General features: G+C 38.6%; 1 protein-coding gene across 2 annotated transcripts; it reads right to left on the reverse strand.

Annotated features, from left to right (window-relative positions):
* Positions 1–1,862: 1,862 nt before the first annotated feature.
* Positions 1,863–20,842, reverse strand: WOL (CHASE domain containing histidine kinase protein). 2 transcript variants are annotated; one of them, XM_010272893.3, is made up of 12 exons: positions 19,897–20,842; positions 18,855–19,262; positions 18,486–18,719; positions 18,202–18,371; positions 14,303–14,521; positions 14,015–14,201; positions 13,852–13,903; positions 13,495–13,724; positions 13,164–13,262; positions 12,270–12,985; positions 11,264–11,767; positions 1,863–2,594 (listed from the first exon to the last, which is right to left on the reverse strand). In XM_010272893.3, exons 2-12 carry the CDS (start codon positions 19,188–19,190, stop codon positions 2,342–2,344), a joined length of 3,000 nt encoding a protein of 999 aa, XP_010271195.1. In that variant the 5' UTR covers positions 19,191–19,262; positions 19,897–20,842; the 3' UTR covers positions 1,863–2,341. The 2 variants fall into 2 exon arrangements, with proteins under 2 accessions (XP_010271195.1, XP_088759986.1); XM_088903860.1 differs by having other exon boundaries at positions 18,855–19,325; positions 19,897–20,808.
* Between the last annotated feature and the right edge of the window lie 3,027 nt (positions 20,843–23,869).

A 23,869-nucleotide genomic window follows, 5' to 3' on the forward strand; every position in this document is an offset into this window, starting at 1 on the left:
CGAGCATTCGGTTCGAATGGTCAGACCGTTCAACTCGGTAACCGGACCCCTGATCGGTTCGGTCACCGGATTGGTTTTAAAAACCATGATGTAAACTTATTTGTTTCAAAGAACCAATCAACCTAAAAATTTTAGCTGTTATAGATTATTGAATGGGTTCCTTATTCTCTACACACCCCCTCATGCAAAAGCCCATTGGGCTTGTAGTGTGAACGAGCACAGGTCCATCCAATCCTTGTGCTAAAATTTAATTAATTATAATAGAGGTGACGAGAATCAAGGAAATGATTAAATATTAGACTATTTAGTTAATCTGGCTCTAATACCATCTCAAAGAACCATCCAACTTAAAAGCTTGAGCTTCTAGGTGTCTAACAACTTGCAATAAGAATAGTGGATTACCAGGCCTGACAAGGGTTTTTGTAAATATCACTAACATTTTATTAGTAAGATGTGCTTGCCAGTTGCCAGCGGAAACTTGTAAAGGGGTTCATTATGGTCGAAAGCAGTGTTTTTGTAAATAAGAGGGGACCATGCATATATTGATTGAAACCAGTTGGAGAGTGAACATGATACAGCCCAAAAAGAAAATAATTTTCATGGGTTCTCAGGCCCTAGATGCAAGCGGAAGCTATATTTATTTCTTAAAGTATTTAACATAGAAGATGAGAATGAGAATATATGGAGCTTTTAGGCTTTCCTTTTGTTTTGTTTTATCTAAGTAGTTATTAGAGTGGTACCAGTTGGTTGATGTCATATTGGTAGCCCCAGAATGATTAATAAAGTGGGTAGAATACTACTAAAGGAATGTCTTGGGTTTTAGGTCCCTTGTGGGCATTACATATCTAAAGAATTAGGACTAGGGGTCCCACCTGGAACTGGAAGAGTGACCATACCATATACAATCTGATTTAACGTTTCATAGATTTGCAGAAATTACTTTCAGCCTCCAAATATGTCCAGTTTAAAATTAGGGTTGAAATCATATTTAAAGCAGCTTTCTGACCGTGGGCCTTGGCACAACTGCAAGGGTCAATGCTGCGTACATCTATCCCACCCAGACCCTGCATTGGCAGGAGCCTTATGTATTGGAGATGAGATTGGCGCCCCACAGCACCTCCCACTTGTGTATTAGAGCATCTCCCCATGAGAAGTACGGGAAATTTTCCCAATGCACACTGAGATGTGCATGTGCCATGTGGGGCGCCAATGTGGTCTCCATGCATTGGCCAGGCTGCTGGATTTTTTTTTTATTTTCTGACCCACTTCACATCTATTAAATGTGGACTTTGAGTATCCACCCTCAATATTTATGGGCCTATGATTCTCTAGCTTTTGTCCAAGTTTTTGAATTGAGTTGCCCTTCAGTTTAAGTTACTTAGAAAGGGCTTGGGCACCAGTTTTTTTTTTTTTTTGGTCGGGACTTGGGAGACATAACTCTTAAGCACTCCTGAGTGCATAAGCAATTCATCATCTCCTATACATCTAGCAGAACAATGATCAACAAGCCCTCTAACCAGGGAAATGGAGAACCAACCCACTTTCCCAACTACACAAGCAGGCCAAAAGTCCATGCCAATATCAGGCATTTGTTAGCTCTGAAACAATCACAGGTAATTGAGCCAGAAATTCAGCACCTCCTAAGTGCTATGCTAAGTCAATGAGTTTTGATATGAAAGATCTTGATACTACAAGTACCTTAGATACAGTCCTTGGACAGAAGAAGCCCAGAAGGCGTTCATGCATCGTCAGAACAAGAATCAGTTGTGGGACGTAAAAACAAGTGGAGAAAACACATAGGTACAGATGGTGAACAAGCGTTTGATAGCAATAGAATTACATGATTCAAGATACCACTCGAATAGCTTCTCGAAAGAATGAGAAACAACACGATCATATATATATGAAAATCAATTTACAACCTTTTTTTTTTCTAAAGAACAGGAAGATCTCTTGGCCTCTCTCCTACTAGAGACCTATACATGATGGGGTGGAGGTCTAATTATCGTATACATACACTCAAAGACGGTGATCAATTGCAATTCAGTTCAAATAATTTTTTTTGCCAATCCGTTGTACAATGCCGGCAAACAAAGAACCTCCCAGCCCACCAGCACCCCCCTCACCCAAAGAAAAATAAAAGGAAAACCTGAACACTAGCTGGATGACTCAGGCCAAAGATCACTAAACAACACCGAAGGAGTTCAAAAAATTTGCTGCAATTCTAAGGGTGTGAACCCATGGCTTCCCCCACCCCCAAAGATTGCCAATTGGATATGACTGGGTTTTCTATCAGTATTGAATATGCCTGGCTCAAAAGAAATGAGTTGTGTTATGAGTCTCAAATTGGTTTGGATTCAAAGAACTTGGAAACTGCCTGGTAAAGATTCTCCTCCTCAAAGGGCTTGGAGACATAACCATCCATTCCACACTTGACGCACTCTTCATATGTCGCATGTATAACATCAGCTGTCATGGCTAATATTGGCACATGCCACTCAGTTTTGCTTCCCCCCTCATAGGTTACTTCTCTGGTCTTTATTTTCTCATTCTCCTTCCTCTCCATTAACCGAATCTGCCTGGTTGCCTCAAACCTGCAGTGAGGAAGGCATAAGTCATCCCTCCAAAAGCAATCAGATTGTAGCATAAGAACACAACATGATTATGAACTTTCTGTTTACTGATAGACCAAAATGATGTTTTCCAAGCATATTTACCAATCAATAATCTTTTTCAATGTCCTCATTCCTGAATTTCCACCTAGTTTTAAAAGCTCAACAGAATGAGGTAACACATCATGGGTTTTTTTTTTTTTTTGAGAAAGATAACACATCATGGAAAATAAGAATTTATTATTCTACAATGAGCAATTCATCCACAGGTTCTACTTGGATAATTATATATCACCTAGTTCACATAAAAAAGGAAGTCATATATCTGAATTCATATTTTTTCCATCTTCTATTCTTTATGTGACCCACAATATGATGACACTCATATCAATCACCACCTTCTATTCTTTTTGGTCTGAATTACATAAAACAAAATTTTAAGACACGTGTGAAGGATCAGATGTTAATGCAGATCAATCACCACCTTTGAAGAGTTAAGAAGACGACCTTGCAGTAGGTCCTGATATGACACAACTAGGGATAGGGATTTGGGCTGAACTGGACAGCAGAGGGTTATTTTGACAAGTGACACCAGAGGCATTTTTGTTATTTCATAATTATTGTGGGATCCAATAATAGGATACAAATTTCCTAGTTATAATTGGTTTATGCTTCAAGTATCAAAGTTATTGAATAAGTATTTTAAGAGTTAGTAAATCATCTTTGAGCTAAAATAGGTTAATGGTAATTCTGTAATTTTTTAGTTTTTGAGGTTTACTAGGATTCTCATGGGTCTACAGTCTATAAATATCTATGGGCATTTTGCACAATGTATGAATGAAGCTGATTAGAGATTTACAGCTTATTGGTGAGTGATTCCCATGCCTAGCATGATTCTGTTTTTTTTTTTTTTTCTTGAAAAGTAATGTCATTATATTGTATTCAGAAGGCAAAAGCCCTTGTAAAACAGGTTGCTCTTCACCGGGTGTTTATACATCTATCGATATGCGATCAATCCCTAACTATTTACAAAAGGGAAACTGGAATAAAAAAAATTAAAAAAAAGTTAATTGATTTGCTTTTAAACAGCTTGTTAGTTGTCAGCCAAGATAGCACCTTCCCCATGATTCGCTTGTAACCTCCTCAATAGAGCTTGCCTCATTTTCTTAAAATTCTATGGTTCCATATTGACCACAGAACAGCTGCAGAAATAACACCCCATGCTACGTCCCTTGTTTGCTTAATCCTCTCACTTGCCAGCCTGTTAACATCTCATTAAGTGTCTTTAGAAAACAACCCCTCACCGCAAACAAGCTCATCATCCTTGCCCAAACATTAAAGAGAAACTACAGTGAAGTGGTAAGCTGACCTCAGATGTTTTTTTATCAGTACAAGAATAGATTTTATTAATAGTGTTAGCGTTTTCTATCAAAATTAGTATCATTATCTCCTTCCTTCTAGGAGATAGCTGTACATATCTTATCTTCTTATCTCTTTTTCTTTCCTTATTGTATCCTACTTTAGGTCGCCGACCTTGTCTCCCTATTGTATCCCTATTATAATTAGCTCTATTATAAATAGAGCTGTAGCCTATTGAATTAGCAATATCAAGAGAAATTATTATCTTCTCCATCCATCTTTCTTGGTTTTGTATCATGGTATTAGAGCGTGTGATACTTTACCGGATCCATCCCTCCACTTGAGCTTCGTCGGCGCCCTCTCATGAGTGCACACTGTCGTTGCACCGGTTATCGTAGCACCTTGGGTTGAAAGCTAGCACCCTCGCATAACCTCCCGTCATGATCGTCGTCCGGTACACGACTTCCGGTGCACGCAGAAACACTGAGTTCAATTCTTATTTGCTTCTTCTTCTTCAAGCCCGAAAGAAGAAACGAGGAACGAATGAGAGATTCCGGCCGGCGTTTTGAACGAGATCTTACCGGAAGCAGGGTCGAGGTAGATATCCCAGAGGGTGACCCAACCCGAATCAGGAGCTCCTTACTCTTGACCCCGATCAGCTTCTTCATCCGGTGGTTCTCCACGAAGGCAGTAATCTCATTCGCGTACGAGACCTGCTTCCCGATGCACTTGAAGGTGTGTTGCGTTCTTCCTCCTTAAGTCAGACGAACCCGGCTTCCCTGTTGTAGCCCACCTCCGTGCCGTCCAACGGCAACAGACTCTTGGGCAGCAATATCTCCTCCAGAATCTACAGCGATTTCTCCTTGCAGAGAGCATCTCCACCTTCTCTATGTAATTCTCAATCGCTTGACTCACCATTGCTGCTGTCTGAGTTGGTCGCTAAGGCTTAGTTGGGGGAAGACAGAAACAAAATTGACTGAAGAAAGCAAGAAAGGAATACGGGTCTGAGCCTGAGCCTAAGCGAGAGCCCCGGGTCTACCTTGTTTCTTAAAGTCAGTATTAATATTTTCCCGTGATCTGTGTTGCTCCAAAGTTTTGCGTTTCTCCTCATGGATTCATCTGAAGCTGCTCAACATATCTCTCATCCCATCATTGTTACCTTCGATGGCTCAAATTATGATTTATGGTCCCAGGAGATGTGCAGTTTTCTCAAGGGACGCCTTCTATGGCAAATATGTGACGGGTGAGATTCCCAAACCTACTAAAATTGCTGATGAAACAAAAGATAAATTTGCTGAACGAGTAGAAAAATGGGACGGGAATAATCATCAAATATTGACCTGGTTTCGCAATACTTGTATTGCAAGCATCAAGTTGGAATTTCGCAGATACGACTCTCCTAAAGAGGTATGGGATTTCTTACAAGTTCGTTATTCTATTTCTGATGATGTGCATCAGTTTCAGCTCTATAGGCGTCTTCACCGTATGAAGCAGCAACTTGAACAGACCATTCACAGTTATGTCTCTGAATTACAAGTTCTTTGGGATCAATTAGTACAGTGTGAACCTGAATGGGATAGTACCTTTGCATACTTATTCCAAGTTTTGCGATCACCAATGTGTTTGGCATCTTCTGATGACTCTTAGGGATGAGTATGAACCTATTAGTGGTACTCTACTTCATCGTAGCCCATTGCCTTCTCTTGAAGTTGTGATCAAAGATTTGCTTTCTGAAGAAACTCGTCTAAAAATACTTCGAGATAAGCGATCTTTATTATCTACTGATGTTGTTCTTGCTACTCCGGGTACGTCTGCTACTTCTTCAACTAAATCTTCAAAATGGACTTTCTGCAATTACTGCAAGAAGACTGGTCACACTATTTCTGAGTGCCGCCGCTTGCAAGCCAAAAAGGCGTCTGAACAGAAGTCCTCATCCATGGGTTCTCAGGCTTCGAGTTCTACTGCAGCTGCTGCCACAGAGAATTCTTCTGATAACACCTCTCCAAAATTTTCTCTTAGAGAACTCCAAGCTCTTCTTCACCAGCTCCAACCTGATTCTAGTATGCCTTCTAATTCAGTCTTGTCCGCCACTCCAGGTACTACCTCATCATGATATTTTGATTCTGCCTGTTGCAATCATATGACATCCAAATTCATCACTGTTCACTTCCAAGTCACATCCTTCTATTGTACCAATTGTTCATACTGTCGATAGTTCCACCTTAACTGTCAAAAGTGTAGGCACTGTTTCAACATCTCGTTTGTCACTTCCTAACACTTTTTTGGTACCTCAATTATCTCTAAATCTTATATCTGTTGGACAATTATGTGAACTTGGTTTTGAAATACCTTTCTCAAGTCGTGGTTATACTGTGCAGGATCCACGGACAGAGAAGATCATTGGGACAGGCCGTAAGGTTGGGAGACTGTTTGAGCTATCATCTCTTCAATTACCATCTCTTGCTGCTGCTATCACCTCTAGTGTCTGGCATTCTCGCCTTGGTCACATTACTACCTCTAAATTAGGATCTTTAATTTCTAATGGATGTTTGGGTCCTGTTAAAACAACATACTTTGATTGTGTTTCATGTCCTCTTTCAAAACATCATGCTTTGCCTTTTAATATAAGTGATTATGTTTCTTCTGCACCTTTTGATCTTATTCATTCTGATATTTGGAGCCCTTCGCCTCATAATACCATGGGTGGTTCGCATTATTTTGTGATCTTCGTTGATGATTTCTTTCGATATACATGGATTTATCTCATGCGTAATAGATCTGAATTACTTGCAATTTATATTCAATTTGCCACCATGATCAAAACTCAGTTTTCCTCATCATCAAGATTTTTCGCACTGATAATGCCATGGAATACAGAGATTCTATCCTTACCTAATTTCTTTCACAAAATGGAACTATCATTCATAGATCTTGTCCCGGTACCTCTCAACAAAATGGGCATGCAGAACGAAAACATAGGCATATTCTTGATACTGTTCGAGCTCTTTTAATCTCTTCCTCTTGTCTTGAACGTTTTTTGGGGGAAGCAGCCCTCACTGTTGTTTATACCATCAATCGCATTCCTTCTCCTGTTATTGGTAACATTTCTCCTTATGAACGATTGTATGGCCATTGCCCTGATTACCAGTCTCTTTGTGTATTTGTTTTGTTCTATTACAACCTCATGAACATACCAAATTGGAACCAAAAGCACGTCTATGTTGTTTTCTCGGGTATAGTATTGAACATAAAGGATATCGGTGTTGGGATCCTCTTTCCCAACGACTTCGCATATCTCGTCATGTTACCTTTTGGGAACACAAAATGTTCTCCAGTCTCTCCCCATTTCGAGTTACCACGACATCTTCACATTTTTTTACTGATCCTACTATCTCGTTTTTTCCTGGTGATTTACCTGCAGGTCCGACTACTTCATCTGATAGCTCTAACCTCTCCTGATGCATCTACCTTGGCTATGGATCCTCCAGCTCTGCCTTCTTCTAAGCCCTTGATTCCTCCTGATGAATTCGACCCTACTCATTCTGATGTTTCACTCCGTTGCTCTGGTAGGGTCACTAAACCTTCCATTCTTCTTCGTGATTTTCATTGTTATTCTACCATTGTATCTTTATATGAGCCTTGTACCTATCACGAGGCTAGTACTGACCCTTATGGCAGAAAGCAATGGCAGAAGAAATTCAAGCTCTTACAAGCACTCATACTTGGGATTTAGTTGACCTGCCTCCAGATAAATCCGTGATTGGTTGCAAATGGGTCTACAAAATCAAGACTCGGGCAGATGGTTCAGTTGAAAGGTATAAAGCTAGATTGGTAGCTAAAGGGTTCACACAGGAGTATGGCATTGATTATGAGGAGACTTTTGCCCCAATAGCCCGTCTCACTTCTATTCGCAGCCTCGACTACCCCATTACAAGATAGGCATTACAAGAAAAGCAAACCAGTAAGTATGATCTTAAGCATTACAACTGAGCCCAAAAACATTGTTTCCTGTTAACCTCTTGCTTTGCTAGTTGATCTGCCAGACTATAAGTTGACCTTTTTTGATGAATGACTATAAGTTGACCTTGGCACCCATTGGAATTCCACCTGCATGTTACTTGACAATCTTCTAACCTTTTTTATCTCATTATAAGTACCATGGGGCTTTTTCAGACTGTTTCAGCCAACTGATGGCCTCAGATGTTTCTCTGCATAAGGGGCAACTTATATCCACCGGCTGCATTCCTCTCTTCAGTCTTCACCATGTTTTCTGAGTTAATATTTTATCTATAGTAGCAGACCAGAATAAAAAAAAATAAAAAAAAAACACCTTTGAGGGAACAACTTTGCACCATACCTACTTAGGAAATCCCACTCCAGCTGCCCAGCCAACCTTTTATAGAAGGATCTAACCAAGAATTGACCTGAGTTCTCCCACGCCCACAATCTCTTGTCTTCTCTTGAAAAGCACAGCCGAGTACTGTATAGCTTTTGCAGTAAATCCACTAGTTGGGGCACCTCCTAACCATTCAGATTTCTTTTTCTGCACCTGATAATAGTCTGCCACCTGAAATCCACAGCCAGCTCATATAGGGAATGGAAACAGGTCTTTAAGTGATCTGTCCCGACACCAGCAATCTTTCTGAAGCTTGTTTTGAGACCATTCCCCACAATGTTTTAGCCCCTGAATGCATCTATTAAATGCTAAAATGAATCCAGGCGCTTGGTTTAGTAATTATGGGTTTTATCTTTTTATTTTCTCATTAATCCTTTAAGAATAAGAAGCCACTACAGCCATCAACAGCCATTAGTTCTTCATCAAAAGGCATACATTCAACAGGCTCAAATGACTGGAATAATCTAGATGAGTTTCCCTTTAATTTTCATCAAAAGTTCCCCATTCTGTCCATTTTTATCTTTTGTGCCAAACCATCTCTAATTCCCCCTTAGCTTCCAAGTTTTCTCCCAATACTAGAAGTTTCCATCCTTTTGTGCCACCATACTCCCAATTGCCTTCTACACTACCACCATCCATTCTAACCCTATTTCCTATCCTAGACCTGTGTTTTATATTTTTAAATTCCCCACCATCCTGGGGAATATCTACAATTTTTTGCATTCAACTCCCTAGACCTTTTCTATTCCAACAAATCTTTGTTTTCATCTCCTACATCACCCTTAAACCCATCCCAACCTTCCTAACCATCACAACCTCAAGCTGGTGCACATGTGTCACACATACCCAGATTGCCAAGTCTACCAAACAATTGGGACTTTGTAACAGCCTCAGTAAGAGAATATCCGTTAATTGGTCTTCTGTCTTGGCATTAGACAAACAAGTTTCTCTAACAACTTTCTCACATATGAAATGTCTATCAACTTCAATATACTTCATTCTATTGTGTTGAACTAGATTGTGGGCTATACTTATTACCAAGTATAGCCCCGGGCATATCGTATCGTATCTTTTGATCCCCGATACACCTGTTTACAGGTGTTTTCGGGAACCCATTTTTTAAATAATATTTATATACTTAAAACTGAACTTGAAGAAAAAATTAAAAAAAAAACAGGAATATTGTTCAAAGTAACAATACACAGAGGTGCATAAATACTTTGAACCGTACTTATTACAGCTTTGTTCTCAAAGTAAAGATTAATGTCTCCATACTACACAAGCAAGTTTATGAAGAAGTTTCTTCAACCATAGCAACTGACAAGCTCCATGTGCCATGGCACGGTACTCTTACCTCAGAACTAGATCTCACACTACCACTAATTGCTTCTTACTTCTCCATATGACCATATTTCAACCTACCAATGTAGTATGCAAGAAGTTGATCCTCTATCAGTAATTGAGGTTGCCCAAATTGCAGTTTTGACCTTCATATGCCATTCTTTCTAAACAACCCCCCTTACTTGGTGAATCCTTGAGATAACACAGCAATTTGTTCACGACATTGAGGTGAGTAAGCCTAGGAGAATACATAAACTGACGGACAACCCTAACAACATATGAGATAACAGGTCTAGTGAATGAAATATTAGCTTCCCTACCAATCTTTGAAACATACCAGCAACTTGTATTGGCTCCTCTTCTTGATCATCTAAAATCAAATTTGGTTCATTGGCACATCTTCTAGTTTGGAGTCTTGGACCAAGTTTCTTTGAGAGATCAAGGATGTATCTGCACAGACTGATAAAGACACTTTGATATGCACAATTTCTAAAATCTTGGAAATTTTTTCTTGAATCCAGTCAATCCACAAGTGATCTTCCATCAACCAGTATGGTCCAACATTTCGTGTCTGTACAGGTTCTGATGTTACCTATATCATAATGATTTGATCGATGTTTCCATGCAAATATTCATGATCTTCTCTCATCTGCTCCATACCAAGTTAGCTTCTTAGTTGATTACAGATGAAGAGAAGCAAAGGAAAATGCAGAACCAAGAGAGAAGAATGAAGGGGGCAGAAATATACTGCTGCACCCTCAATATTTCTCCAGATGAGGTGAAAAAAGTTTCCACAGGTCCAGAATTTTGATAAGAATCAAGCAATTCCAGACCCAAGTTCCCACAACTATCAAAATAAATCACACAAACAAAAATTCTAATTCCTGATTTTTCATTATTTACTTCAAAAAAACACCAAAAAATCATATAAATACCTTATAAAATCTAGAAAAAAAAATGTTTCCATGAATCTACAATCAATCTTCTATCAATAGGATCCATCAGATCCAACAGCTCATATCCGTACAGGTGCTGATTTCACCCAGACATCATAATCACATGAGTAATGTTGCTGTGCAACTGTCAGTGATCTTATCTAGTCTGCCTTTGTACCAAATTGGCTTCTTAGATTCGTTACTGAGAAGAAAAGCAAAGGGGAGTGCAGAACCTAGAGAACACTGAAAGGTTTGGGGGAAAATAGTCAAGATAGATAGATTATACATGCCTATGCCTCTTTCTTTTATCCAAACCATACTAAACATGGAAATTACAGTGTCTTTAATATTGTGTTTCACTCTCTTGCACAAATAGATAGTCCTAATGATTATCATAACAGACCTTGTATTGCAAAATGTCCCTAAAGGCCTAAATTTAATTGCTTAAATTTCATAAAGCCTCTAAGTTTTACATACAACAAAGCAGAAAAGAACTTGGTCTAAGCAGCAAAGTTAATGCATACTCAGCAGCTCCACACAATGAGGAAAATTTCCATGTTCTTAAGGGGAAACCTTAAATTGCATTTAATAAGTCAATATGAAGAACTTCTAAGACATACCCATCCATTTCTGGCATCTGAATGTCCATGAAGCAAGCATCAAACTTATGTGGCAAACTAAGCAACATGAGTGCAGCTTTCCCGCTATCAGCACACTCCACGTTAGCCCCAAATTTCTCCAGCACACGAGCAGCAACTTTACGGTTTACCATATTGTCATCAACGACTAATATATTCTTCCCATGTAGCAGGCTATGATGCAAAGCAGATCCCTTCATCATTTCTTTCCCTTGTGGCCTCCTCTTCCCCATTCCCAGCACCTCTTGAAGGCATGCTGCAAGCATACTTACTCTCAGAGGTTTCATGATCACAGTATTGGCAAAACCTGCAGCCTTTGCTTTATCAGATTCTGTAGTACTGATAGAGGTTGCAAGAAGGATCACCTTTGGCAATAACATGCAACCATTCTGCTTCCAGTCAATGAACCGTATAGGCAAAACCCCATCCTCACTGGAAATCCAGGAATCCTTCTCAACCAGAATCATATCTGGCCTTTTTCCATTTCTGACAAAAAAAGACAATGTAGTTTAGTTTCAGTAACATCAAAATTATCTTCAAATGAAATGGGGTAGAAAGAAAAAAACTTGGTACATCATACAATTTGGGTGGGGTTGGGGGAATCAGTTAACTGTTTATGAGCAACTCAAGTCTTTGCAAAAACAGAGTTAGTCCAAGTTGTACAAAATTAGCAAAATAATTATATGTTTCAATAACATGGCATAAAATCTTAATTATAAGAATTGCATGTAAGATATTTTTATTAGACGAATTGCATGTAAGTTATGGTTCTACACATAGAACCCAGCCTCCTCTCCCTGTTTAGAAGACACAATACATGAAGACAGAAAAAAGAAATATGCAAATAGTCCATTTGGTTCATTTATGTGGAAGATTTTAATGGAAATAAAAACTTCAGTAACTGTTCACACATCAGCAGGCAGTAACTTTTGAAATTTCATCAACCAAAAGACTCCCATTCGAGTCAACTTGAAGGGGAGAGACTCACCCGGATCTCAAGTGACCATTTTGTCCACATAGTGCACCAATTGCCATCTTGATACTACTGGCATCTTCTACAATAATACCAAGTCGCTTTAGGTGGTATTTTGTTACAGCAGCTCTAACTGGTTTTCCATCAACTAGAATTGCTTTCATCCCATTGAAACCAGTAGGAATGGCCTCCAAAGGAGATTTCTTTAGATCACTAGATGCATTTTTTTGACATCTCAAAACAGCAGTAAATGTAAATGTGCTTCCAAGTTTAGGCCGACTTATGAAGTTGATCTTGCCACCCATCAGTTCAACCAAACACTTACTGATGCTCAAGCCAATACCAGTTCCACCATAGTTCCTGGATGTTGAACTGTCTGCCTGCATAAATGGCATGAAAACCCGATCTTGGGCTTGGAAAGGAATCCCAATTCCCGTATCCTCCACAGATACCATCAAAGTCACACTTTCAGAATCTTCACCAGTTGGAATCCAGTTATCTGAGGCATCAGAGCAAAATTCCTCATCTGCAATTAGAAGCTTAAAATTTTCCCAACTATTCTGGTCATCAGCTGCTTGAAAACCACTTAAAGTATTAAACTGGGTTTGACTTGCTATAACTTCCACTTCATCTGATCCTCTCTTCAAGCACGCATTAGCTTTTGCAGCCATCACAGACTTGGTATGTTCAGCTAGATGGACTTGGACAAATATATGGCCCTGTTCAGTAAACTGCCAAAATGCAAAAGAAATAAATATGTTATATGGATGAATATTTGATGGTGATATTAACTTACTGTTGCTAACTTGGGCTGAAATCACGTTTGCATGGGGGGAACACACGCATGCACACACACACACACACACACAAAAGCTTCAACTGGCACCCCAAGCTTTAATGAATACTCACTTTAACAGCATTGCCAACAAGATTTGTAATAATCTGCCGGAATCTCCCAGGATCACCAATAAGGACTTTGGGAACTTTATCAGAGACAAATGCAGCAAGCTTCACTTAGACAATTCATCATGTAGCATCATGATAGTGAACCATGGAAATCAGCACAGACATAGATGTTAGCCCCAAAATGAAGAAGAAATTTAGTAAGACAATGAAAGACGAGATAAAAAAATGAGAAATGTCAACAACAAAAACTGAAGAGAAGCAATTATGGGGCCCTATGAAGTAAAAAAATGGTCAATGACCAGAAGATAAACATCTTTACTGTAGATAGACTTACCTCAGTACCCTTTTGCCTAGACTTCCCAGAAAATAATGAGAGAACATCATCTAGTATGGATCGTAGGTCAAAGGGGACTGCCTCTAGCTCTAACTTGCCAGCCTCAATTTTTGCACGGTCAAGTACTTCATTTATTAAAGCTATCAGTGCATTCCCACAGGCTTGAGCGGTTTGAGCATAATCCCTTTGAGTTGAGTCCAGATCTGTATCCAGAAGCAGACCTAGCATTCCTGCAATTGCAAAGTACTACAATTATCAAATTTCCTGGTTAAATAATGAAAAATAATAACAATATTTCCTTTCAGTTTTCCCTATATACATATGCAAACAACTAAGCAATAAAAGCCTTCAACTTACCAAGGACACCATTCATGGGTGTTCTTATCTCATGGGAAACAGTAGCTAGAAACTGTTATCAACAAAACAAATAAAATTTAGGTCATGAAGCATGAAACTTAGCAGCATCAAAAGAGATAAAAGCATGACTTAAATATGTTCTGGGATGGGTTTCGGATGGGACCTGAGATTTGGCAACATCAGCTGCTTCGGCTCGGACTTTCAGTTCCTGCATTTCATGGAAATCATCCTCAACTTTAAGAATGTGCATCACTGCACCATAGAAAATGTATCCTACTAACACACCGATCACAAACCATAGGAACGCAGTAGTTAGAGCTGTCCATGAAGTAGGGGCCTTCTGATGATATCTGCTTAAGACAGAATGAATTAGTATCCAAAAGAGCATATAATCCTCTGCAGTTGCCAGATAAACCCTTTCTAATAAAAAATAAGTACTGGAGGCACTTACCTACATATCATTAAGTGCTTCCTAAATGGATCTCCAAAATCAAGCTTGCTCTCATGTGCAAGGGACATGTCACCATCAGGGTATCGAGGTCCATACATGATCAGATGATCAGATGAGTTGGTAACATCATATACATTTACCAAAATTGCCTGCTTCCCCGCGAGTTGCCCTAGCAGGTTCTCTACCAGTGATTCAACATCAAAAGCTCCACCAAGATATCTGTTTTTCATCAGTTAATTAGCCCTCTCATGGATAAAGAAGTAACTTGCATATGAATAAAAGTAGGGGGAGCAAAAAGCTGGAAGTGGTTAATGCTTTTATTGCGCTCTTTCTTTTTTTTTATATGAACCATATATAGACCTAGCCAGAACGACTTAGGATTCAGTTTTAACTTAGAAGATCAACGTGGCTCCCTGTTGAAACCAAAATAAAGAAAACAAAATTCAAAATGTTGACAACTTTAGAGCTGTCCAAAGTCAAATGATAATCACAAAACTAAGGCTGGTTACAAGATTAGCATGCTCAGGTGTCCCTGAACATTAATGAGATATGGAAGAACAAAAATATTACAGATCAGGGCCAATTACAAATACTCCTAAAAAACCAACACCATGGAATAACAAATTACTAGCTTCATATATTGCATGCACAATATAATTAGGAATCTAATGGAACCGTTGAACTATAAGGAAAGCAAAAGAATCAAGCAAAGGATGTTGATGATTTTTAGAAGATTTTTTATCAAAAGCAACACTCACAATAAACAATTCCAGGACCAGATTTTCATAGAAATATTCAGGTTCAAAGAAACTAGAGTAGCTAACAAAAAAGACTTGAAACATATTCAATTTCACCATATAATTAATTATAAAAATAAAATAAAATAGAAAAAAGAGATGGGAAAGCCCACCTCAAAATGCTTTGTTAATTTAAACTATTTTTCTTCTTATATTCATCTCAAAATCATATAGCATCTACATAACCAGGACAGGCAGAGGAGTAATTCCAAAATAAAACTCCATCTCATAACTGGCAAGCCATTCCAAAATAAGAATCCACCTCATAACTATTATTCAATTCTATTTTCAAGGGAAACATTGGTACTCAAAAAATAAAAAGAATGAGACATTTCATGAAAATTTTTGAAATTGCATTAAAATTGCTAGTTCAAGGAAAGCATTAAAAAGTGGCATCATTCTGTAGAACTTCAAAAAAGATACTTATAGATATTAATAATATTTTAAAACCATAAAACTTGAAAAATAACAATATATATAAATAATATGACAAGCTTAAGGAAGCAAAGTACAAATTAATGGTATTATGGATTATGGCGCATTGACATTGAAAAAAATTCTATAGTCATGATTTTGGTCAACATATTTCCCATTCATCCCAACTCGGTAACTTTACAATACATTCTCAATTTTTATGACATTTTCCCGAGTATCAAAAATAAAATATTGCCAGAGTAAACTGTCAAATTATGTAATTTAGGAACCCCATGTTAGCAGCTTTAAACCATTAAGACTGCCCAAGAAAAAAGACACGATAAAAAATCTCTGAGAATCCCAAAAGATGTAATAGTGTCATCAATTACTAAAAGTAGTATGGAAGAGAGGTATTTATTAGAACATCCCTAAATAGAGAATCCCAAACCATTAACTTTTGCTCCATATAAATCCTTCCTGAAAATTTTCTAGGGATAGTAATGTCTTCCACTGTATGCTCAGGCCTATTGCATAGAAAGTCCCCTTCTTGCATGGGACCATTAAGCCCAGCATAGATTCTGTTAACACAATCAAGAATATGGTCTATTGACACTTCCCTGCCTCTTCAAAGTTTCAGTGATCCTTGAGAGCCCCAAAAGCAAAAATAGTTGCAAAGAATATCATACTTCATTTACTTGGAGATGGTAGGGAAACTTAATTTTGGTTCAATATATGGCATCAGAGGAGAATTCTATTTGATATCTTTGGGGAAAATTAAGATATAACTCCAACCTCATTTCAACAAGCTCATGTTGTGAAAACAAGGGCTCTCTCCCTCAGCAATAATCTGCCAATACTGGAGAATTTTGCAAAGAACATTGGGATCTCCAAAACAATCCATTCTACCAAGAAGACATTGTTGTCTAGAGCATTTCACCTTGCTTTGATTTTTAAATTCACCTATTCCTGATTACTGATCGTAACTCTTACAATTTACTCGTGTCCAGGTTGACATGCTGAACAAAGCTCAATAATTGGCTAGCTAAGATATCCAGAAAACTGTACAACAGTGCCATATAAATTCAATTTTTAGTTTAAATTCCATATCTGATATCATGTTCAGCCGTGTCCTTGCCACACCTGGGTAACATAGTTGGCTGGTAAATGTGGGGAAGCAGAATCTGGACGACTGGACCTGCCTGATAAATTCCACAACCATAAACTGTACTAGTTGTGTTCCCTAAAGGTCCATCAAGTCTCAACTAAACTACAATAGTACACCTGTGCAAGGAAAATAACTTTGGAAGCACATTCATGATTTTGTATCATGGATGATGACTTGGAGGTTGTGTCAGCACATGTTGGCCATTGTAGGCTATTATTACGTTGCTCATTTTACTCCATTAATCAATCAATATGGTCTAATTAGCACCATACAGACCTTAATGTTATAAAGCTAAATTTTGATGATTGCTTTAGAGGAAATCCAGAGCCCACCTGATGCAACCTGTTTGGGCTCACCCAGGTGCTTCTAAGCTTGGGCCCAAAGAGTCTTCTTATTGCTTCAAGGTCCCATGAATAAGGCATATTTCAGCATGCCCAATTTTTGGAGAGAGTAACTGACTGTAGACATGAATAGCAAGCATGAGACACAAGTTTCTTATCGGTCAAAGGAAGAGAGAGAGAGAAAGAGAGAGAGAAGTTTCTAAGGACATTTCAAATTTTCTTTTCATTCTATACTTCTATTATTTTCTTATTCAAGCTAGAGCTTCATTCTAAGTGAAGAACCTAGCCATGCCTTTAAAGGGAAAAGTACTTTCTCAAGGGGGAAAATGCTGATTTTTATTCATCTGGCACTATCCATAAAAGGCATTGTCAAGCCTCTGCCACTTTAGTAAACATTCCAATTACTCATTATGGTAAAGTCAAGATCTTCCAAACAGGTATATCTATGAGAATTGACCTGGTTGAAATCTAATACCTATTTGGGGCCCAACAATAGTTGTGCCAATTAATAGGAAAAACAACCTAATCTCGAAATGAGCCTAACAGATGAGATAGGATGGGGAAACATTTTTATCTCCACTCCAAGCAATAACCTCACAATGCCACAGAAACCTATAGATGCAGAGAGGCAATGGTGAAAATAAGCAAGTAGATTTCCCTTGATAAAACTGAAAACTTAAAAGTTATTTAATGGAAATGATTTTTCAATGCCCAAGGCATAATCTTTGATATTAGAAGCAATAGTAAAAGCCCAAATTGTATGTCCCCGTGGAATTGGTGAGCAAATATATATATATATAAGAGAATCAAAATATCAGAAAATAAGTTCACCAAAACCAAACACCAAAAGACCATATCCATGTTCTAGAAAAGCAAAATTCAGTGAGAAGGAACTACATAAGGGAAAGAAGGAACCAAGAGGGAATTACAAATGGGAATAGGTGACAGAATGCTGAATGCAATGTTGTTTCAATCCCTGATATTTCTTGTTTTGGATTAGGCTTGCCATATGCCTGACCAACAAATCTTTATTTAAAAAAAAAAAGATCTACAAATCCCTGTGGCTTAAAATTTGATTTCTACAGAACTCACTATGGTAATTTTTAAGCCAGAAATAGAATGCTTAAGAGAAGCATGACTGCAACAGAACATCCAATAAGAAAAATAAACACGAGGACTCACCCTGTAGTTGCTTCAATACGCTCCTCTGCAGTTGCATGAGGAGGGAGATTGGTGCGATAAACAGGAAAGGTCAAAACAACACCCAGATGGTGAGACTTCAGCAGGCTAAATGGCCTTGTGAGAACAGCTTTTCCAGTAGCCCTAGCCCTCAAAATGTTTTCCCGGTCCTCCTGTAACAATCAGGGTAGAACCGCAGAAGAATCCCGTTAAAATGAAACACATGACATCTTGAGAAATAAACTGAATCAAGATGAGTTATTTGAAAACAGAACATCAAAATCTACCTCTCCAGACATCATATCAAGTGATTCGATGTGGGACACAGTCTCCTGCGAGAATATCACTGGCGCATATTCATCCCGAACAGGTGATGGTTCTTTTTCCATTGTTTTAATCGTCCAACCCTGCTGCTTCTCAAACTTCTCCCTCTCGGAATGAACCACCCTCTGTGCATACGCCACTCCACTCAGCAATGGCCGCTCAAAAGCAGTCCTGGCAGTATACTCAGCAAAGGTCTCCTGCATTTACCACCATAACCCAGAACAAGAGAATCGCCCAAATCAGGTAAAACACACACCAAACTCAACATTGAAGGACTAAACGATAACAACAGAGAAAAAGAAGAAAAGTAACAAAAAAACGGAGTAGAATACCTGGTCGATGGCTGACGGGTTCTTGTAGTAATGGAACGTAGACACAAGGATTGCAAGGGCGTGAACGTGGTTGACGCTGACACTGAATTGGTCCTGCAGCATCCTCGCCCGCTGCTCGCAAGAGCTTTCCAGAACCTCCTTCCTTCTCACCATGTTATCTGCATCCATGTTCCTGAAGATAAGACTGCTAACGCCGGCCATGAAAATGATCCAGCAAAAGAGCACCCTCGGGAACCAAGCTCTTTTCTCCCGATAGAATGAGATCGCATGTGTCGCCGCCAATTGCTCGTTCAGCCTCACGGCCACCGTGTGGTGGCTCTGCGCCTTCAGACCCATCACCAGAAAAACTCAAGTCCTCTGGTTTTTCCTTCCTCCTCTTTCTCTCCTTCTCCCCAGTTCATCTCTCATCTAAACAATACTCAAAAACTAACTTCCCTCAGGAGACCAGAAGTTTCAAAAAGACATTTTTTTCTGCAATTGAAGGAAAAGGATATTCTAAATATAGTCTACACTAGCATCGTTCTGCGTGCTTCAAGTTGAAGCATGGAAATTAAAACTCAAAACGAGAATCCCAGCTGATAAACCCAAGAAAACTGAGCTAAAGACTTCTCTCTCTTTCTTTCTCTCCCTCTATTTTAATCACAGAATTGGAGAGAGAAGGAAAGAGAGCTTTACAGAACAAGCATGGCCGACTGCTCTTCTGAAAAGAAGAAAAAATTTCAAATCCCAAAGAAGTAGCAAATGGGTCTCCCCCCTCCCCCTGGTGTGCCTCTGGTTTCTGGGTTCCAATGAATTAAAAAAGCCCCAGAACCCCCTATCATGTCCTCTTCAAGCGTGGGGTTTTAGTTGAGGCATCCGGACAAAGAAAGAGCACGTTCTCTGTTTTTCTTTTTTTTAAAGCAAATCAAAATAGAGATTGACCTAAATTGATTTCTTTAAGCTCGAAAACCAGCGAAGCACAGTAGCGAGAGTTAGAGAGAGAAACTTAAGCTTGTGTGTGTGTTAGAGAGAGAGTGAAACATTAGAGTATGCAGAAATCTACCTGTTGTGAGGTGCATTGTATGGGGTGGTTCGTCTGTATCACGCAAAATCTTGATCGGACCCTCTATTCTAATGTGGTATTCGCTTTATCACCCTTTTCCAAAGCAACTGAATCGAATTTCTGGATATTTGTAGATACGCGATTGTCCCCCAGAAACTATAAACAAGTTTGCCTCGCCTTCTACGCTTTTCTTTTTTAAAATTTTCTATTTCTAATATTCTAATCTAATCTCCTTTCTATAATTTACTTATTCTTGTCATCCTCCTCTGTTCTCTCTCTCTCTCTCAAATTTCTCTTCTTCTCTCTCACAATTTTCTATTTCTCACCATCTCCTCTCTTTTCCATCTTTCCATACTCCACACCTTATCCAGCTCTAGTCAACCAAGCTCAAAACCTCCCGTCTAAATTCTCAAAAACGGAAAGGAAAAAAAAAATAAACATCGGAGCTGAAAATTCGCTCTCGGACGAGAATCGGAACTCCCAACTTGCATTTATTAGTGGGTGTCAATCAGATCAAGTCGTGGGCTCGTGGTACCCAACTACTCAAACTGTTCATTTCCTTCCCTTTTTTATTTCCAACCCTTCTTCGAATCGGGCAACTTGGTTGAATCTTCAAACCCAAGCTGAAAAAGCAAGCTCAGATCTCCACAGCACAACTGATTCTTCAACCTCCCCAAGTGGCACCCAGAACAGAGACCTCTGAATCAAGAACCCAACTGGGTCTTCATTAATTTGAAGACCATGAAACTGCCTGTTTCCTCTGATCAACCAGAACTTAAATCACCACTCCAGATGACTTTTTCTGTGAACCCAGATGGCCAAAAAATATCAGGAGAAAAAAAAAATGGGTTGAATCAGGAAGGAGCCAATGAAGTAAGAGAGAGCAGAAACTGAGCTTTCCCCCTCTCTCTCTCTCTCTCGTTGTCGCTCCAAGTCTGCTTTAATTGCAGAGTAGAGTCGTAGAGTGGGGATAGAGCAGAGGATTCGCTTTGCAAGCTCGCATAAAATAAAAATTAAAAATAAAATCTAAAAATAAAATATCGTTTTCAAAGATCTCCTGGATAATGACTCCCGACAAGGAGCGGATCTTCTCATCCAATTTTACTAAAAGCCCCTTACTTTTGGACAAAATCACGAAACTGCCACCTCAATTATGTGGTTTCGATATAGTGCATCATAACGTACGATAATAACTCGTGTCTCGTGGGCCATACTTGCTATAATTAACTAAGAGCTAACCCTGTTTTAGCCTTTTTTAAGTAAGCTTATTGAGTAATATAAAATAAACGATGAGAATCGAGATTGTATCAGATAAAATTGTTTTTTTAGTTGTTGCCTTATGGCTTGTCTTGTTGGCTGGATGGTATTGCCAAACGGTCCCTTATTTGTGGAATGGCTTTTGTAACCGTCGTGATAACTGTCGTAACGGCCGTCTTTTAACGGTCAGGACTCAGGAGACGGGCTCCGACCTCCGGATGTCACCTCTAGACATGGATTTTGTATTTTTTTCCGTTGTATTAACTATTAAATACTTGGACAATATAAAGGGTACATAATACAATGAGAGAACGTGAGGGAGGCAGGTCGGATGCCTCAGGGATCTGCTATCCATTGTTCCCACATCCCTACCTATAGAGCATCATCACCGTGTGTTGGAATATCTTCCCATAACGAGGGAGATATTTTCATTGCACAACTGTAATATGTTGTGGGTAGAGACGTGGGAACAGCCCCTGTTAAGATGAGTTTTTTAATAGTGCATTTGGATGCGGAGAAATGGGATGAGATGGGATGGGATAACACAGAAAAATTTATTTTTATTCCAAATGTTTTTTTACATCATATTTTCCAGGTGGCAAGGGTGGATTGGTTTGTTGTTCTCTCCATGGAAAAGGAACTCGTTTGGTCTGCAGCAATAGGGGTTTAGAATGGGAGTCAAAATAAACCATTCTGATTCTAATTGTTTGATTGGATAAAATTGGAATTTCATTCTCATTCCTGGGAGAATGACATTTCTCTGTTTGAGGGAATGTTTATTTCCTCCCCATTCGTTCTTTCCATAAGCTGATTTCAATTCCCATTCCAATACCTGTTTGAACCAAGTAAACTATAGAATAAATCATTCCAATTCTAACCAATTTTGATTCTAATTTCGACTGCAAACCAGACCAATTAGAACTTTTTTCTTCGGATATTCTTAGAACCTAACCAATTATATCCAAGTTCAAAATTTTGCAATGTATCAATTAGGGGGGTTTCCTTATGTTTAAACTTTAAACATTAGACCCGTCCTAAGATGTCCATCTGACCTCTGGCCAAAAAATTATATATAAAAGAAGAGAAGAGTTTTGGTTCTTTGGACCATGCAATATGGCATTTTACTGTGGCATCGGTTCAATTATCTGGTCCAGTTGAATCAAACAATACTGTTTTAATTCCACAGTTAAAAAGAATAGAAGTTGGTATGTCAATGGGCCGGTTGTATTCAGTGCAGGTTTGGTTTGACCGGAATCTGATCCAAAGCAACTCCAAGTACACTAATACTCAACCAAGCTTGTACATAGTTACAAATATTTTAATGTTGCAATGTCAAAAGATCAGATTTAACACTGGCCTTCAAATCAGTCCAACCTAACACCTGATCAAAGCTGACCCGATTTAAACCCATAGGGTTGGGCCAATGCGAATTTATCATTTAACCCATCCCTGGCATCCCTCAAAGGAAGGATACCCTTTTTTTTTATTTTTGGTAGTGAAACAGAAGAATACCTAGTGGAGACCCATATTTGAACCAGGCTCAGTTTACCGGTTTGATTGGTTGATTTTTTAATCAAAAGGCTGTAAAAACCGAGTGGACCCACTAAACCGGAGTTTTTACCTTTTTGCTCAATGCCCACTAATCTTCAGAACACTATTTAGTTTGAATCTTTTTTTGATTAATTTTGTGGGTCATTTCCACTGTTTGGTGCAAAGTAAAATCATTGTCAAATGGGTTTGAAACACTCACACTTCCACATCTATCCCTTACAGTTGCAGGCCTGATTTTTAGAACATTAGTTATCATAGAAGTTGTACACCATATCATTGCTGGGATGATCTAAAAAAGAATCCTGAAGATGAAGTCTGGTTCTCTCAAAGTGAATATGTGGGAAGAAGTCTTTTTTCGTTTCTATTTTCTTGTTTTATAGAATAAAGTACTATTTTTTATTGTTAAAGTAATTTATTGAATAGTTTGGGGGCAATTATTTATGATTTTATGTTAGATCAAATTGTGAGACCTCAAATCATTCTTATTACTGTTTCATCTAACATTTTCTTTGGATGGTGTTTGGTATGATTTCCATTTATTCAAAAAATGGTGCCACTTCATGTAGGCATTCCTTCCAAAATGCTATTTGGTAAGACTGCTTATTTAATAATTATTTGTCTCGGTTTATGTGTAAACCATCTTTTGGGGGAAGTTTCATTTTAACATTTCCCCAAAACCAAGATCTTTGTGTATTTGACACTCGATTTGTCTTCAAAACCTAGAAAAAAATACTTGATAAACCATTTATTGGCAATTAGTCACCATTAAGTGCAACATCAGTGGAACTGTGAATAAATGCTTAACCATTGGGAGGAGTATTAAGTGAACCTTCTTCCCCTAACGATTGGTGCGCACATAAATCAATATCTACTTTTGTAAATACCTATACATATGAATTAACATAATGGGATAAATGCTGATTTGGCAATGACATGGCATCGTTTATCAAATAAAAGGAAGTCATACATGGGATAATGGTGTCTAATGGCACTTAACTGTCAACCAAAACTAAGAAAACATTTATTAGCCCCTTTTTCTTGATCTTGAAAATAAATCAAGTACAAGTGTTTTTCAAATAAACAAAATTCATACCAAACATCCACTTAATCTCCCCTTCTATTTAGCCGTCCACATTAATTAGGGGTGATGTGGTTCATCGTTGAC

This window comes from Nelumbo nucifera, chromosome 4, assembly GCF_055504915.1.
Source record: "Nelumbo nucifera cultivar China Antique chromosome 4, China Antique-T2T, whole genome shotgun sequence".
NCBI classification, from domain to species: domain Eukaryota; kingdom Viridiplantae; phylum Streptophyta; class Magnoliopsida; order Proteales; family Nelumbonaceae; genus Nelumbo; species Nelumbo nucifera.

Coding starts and splice junctions, on each gene's coding strand:
- WOL (XM_010272893.3), bottom strand. CDS start 19,190: ATGGGTCTGAAGGCGCAGAGCCACCACACGGTGGCCGTGAGGCTGAAC. Junction 12,986..13,163: donor TTGTTGGCAATGCTGTTAAA/GTGAGTATTCAT, acceptor GCATTTTGGCAG/TTTACTGAACAGGGCCATAT. Junction 2,595..11,263: donor CAGATGCCAGAAATGGATGG/GTATGTCTTAGA, acceptor TCCTCACTGCAG/GTTTGAGGCAACCAGGCAGA.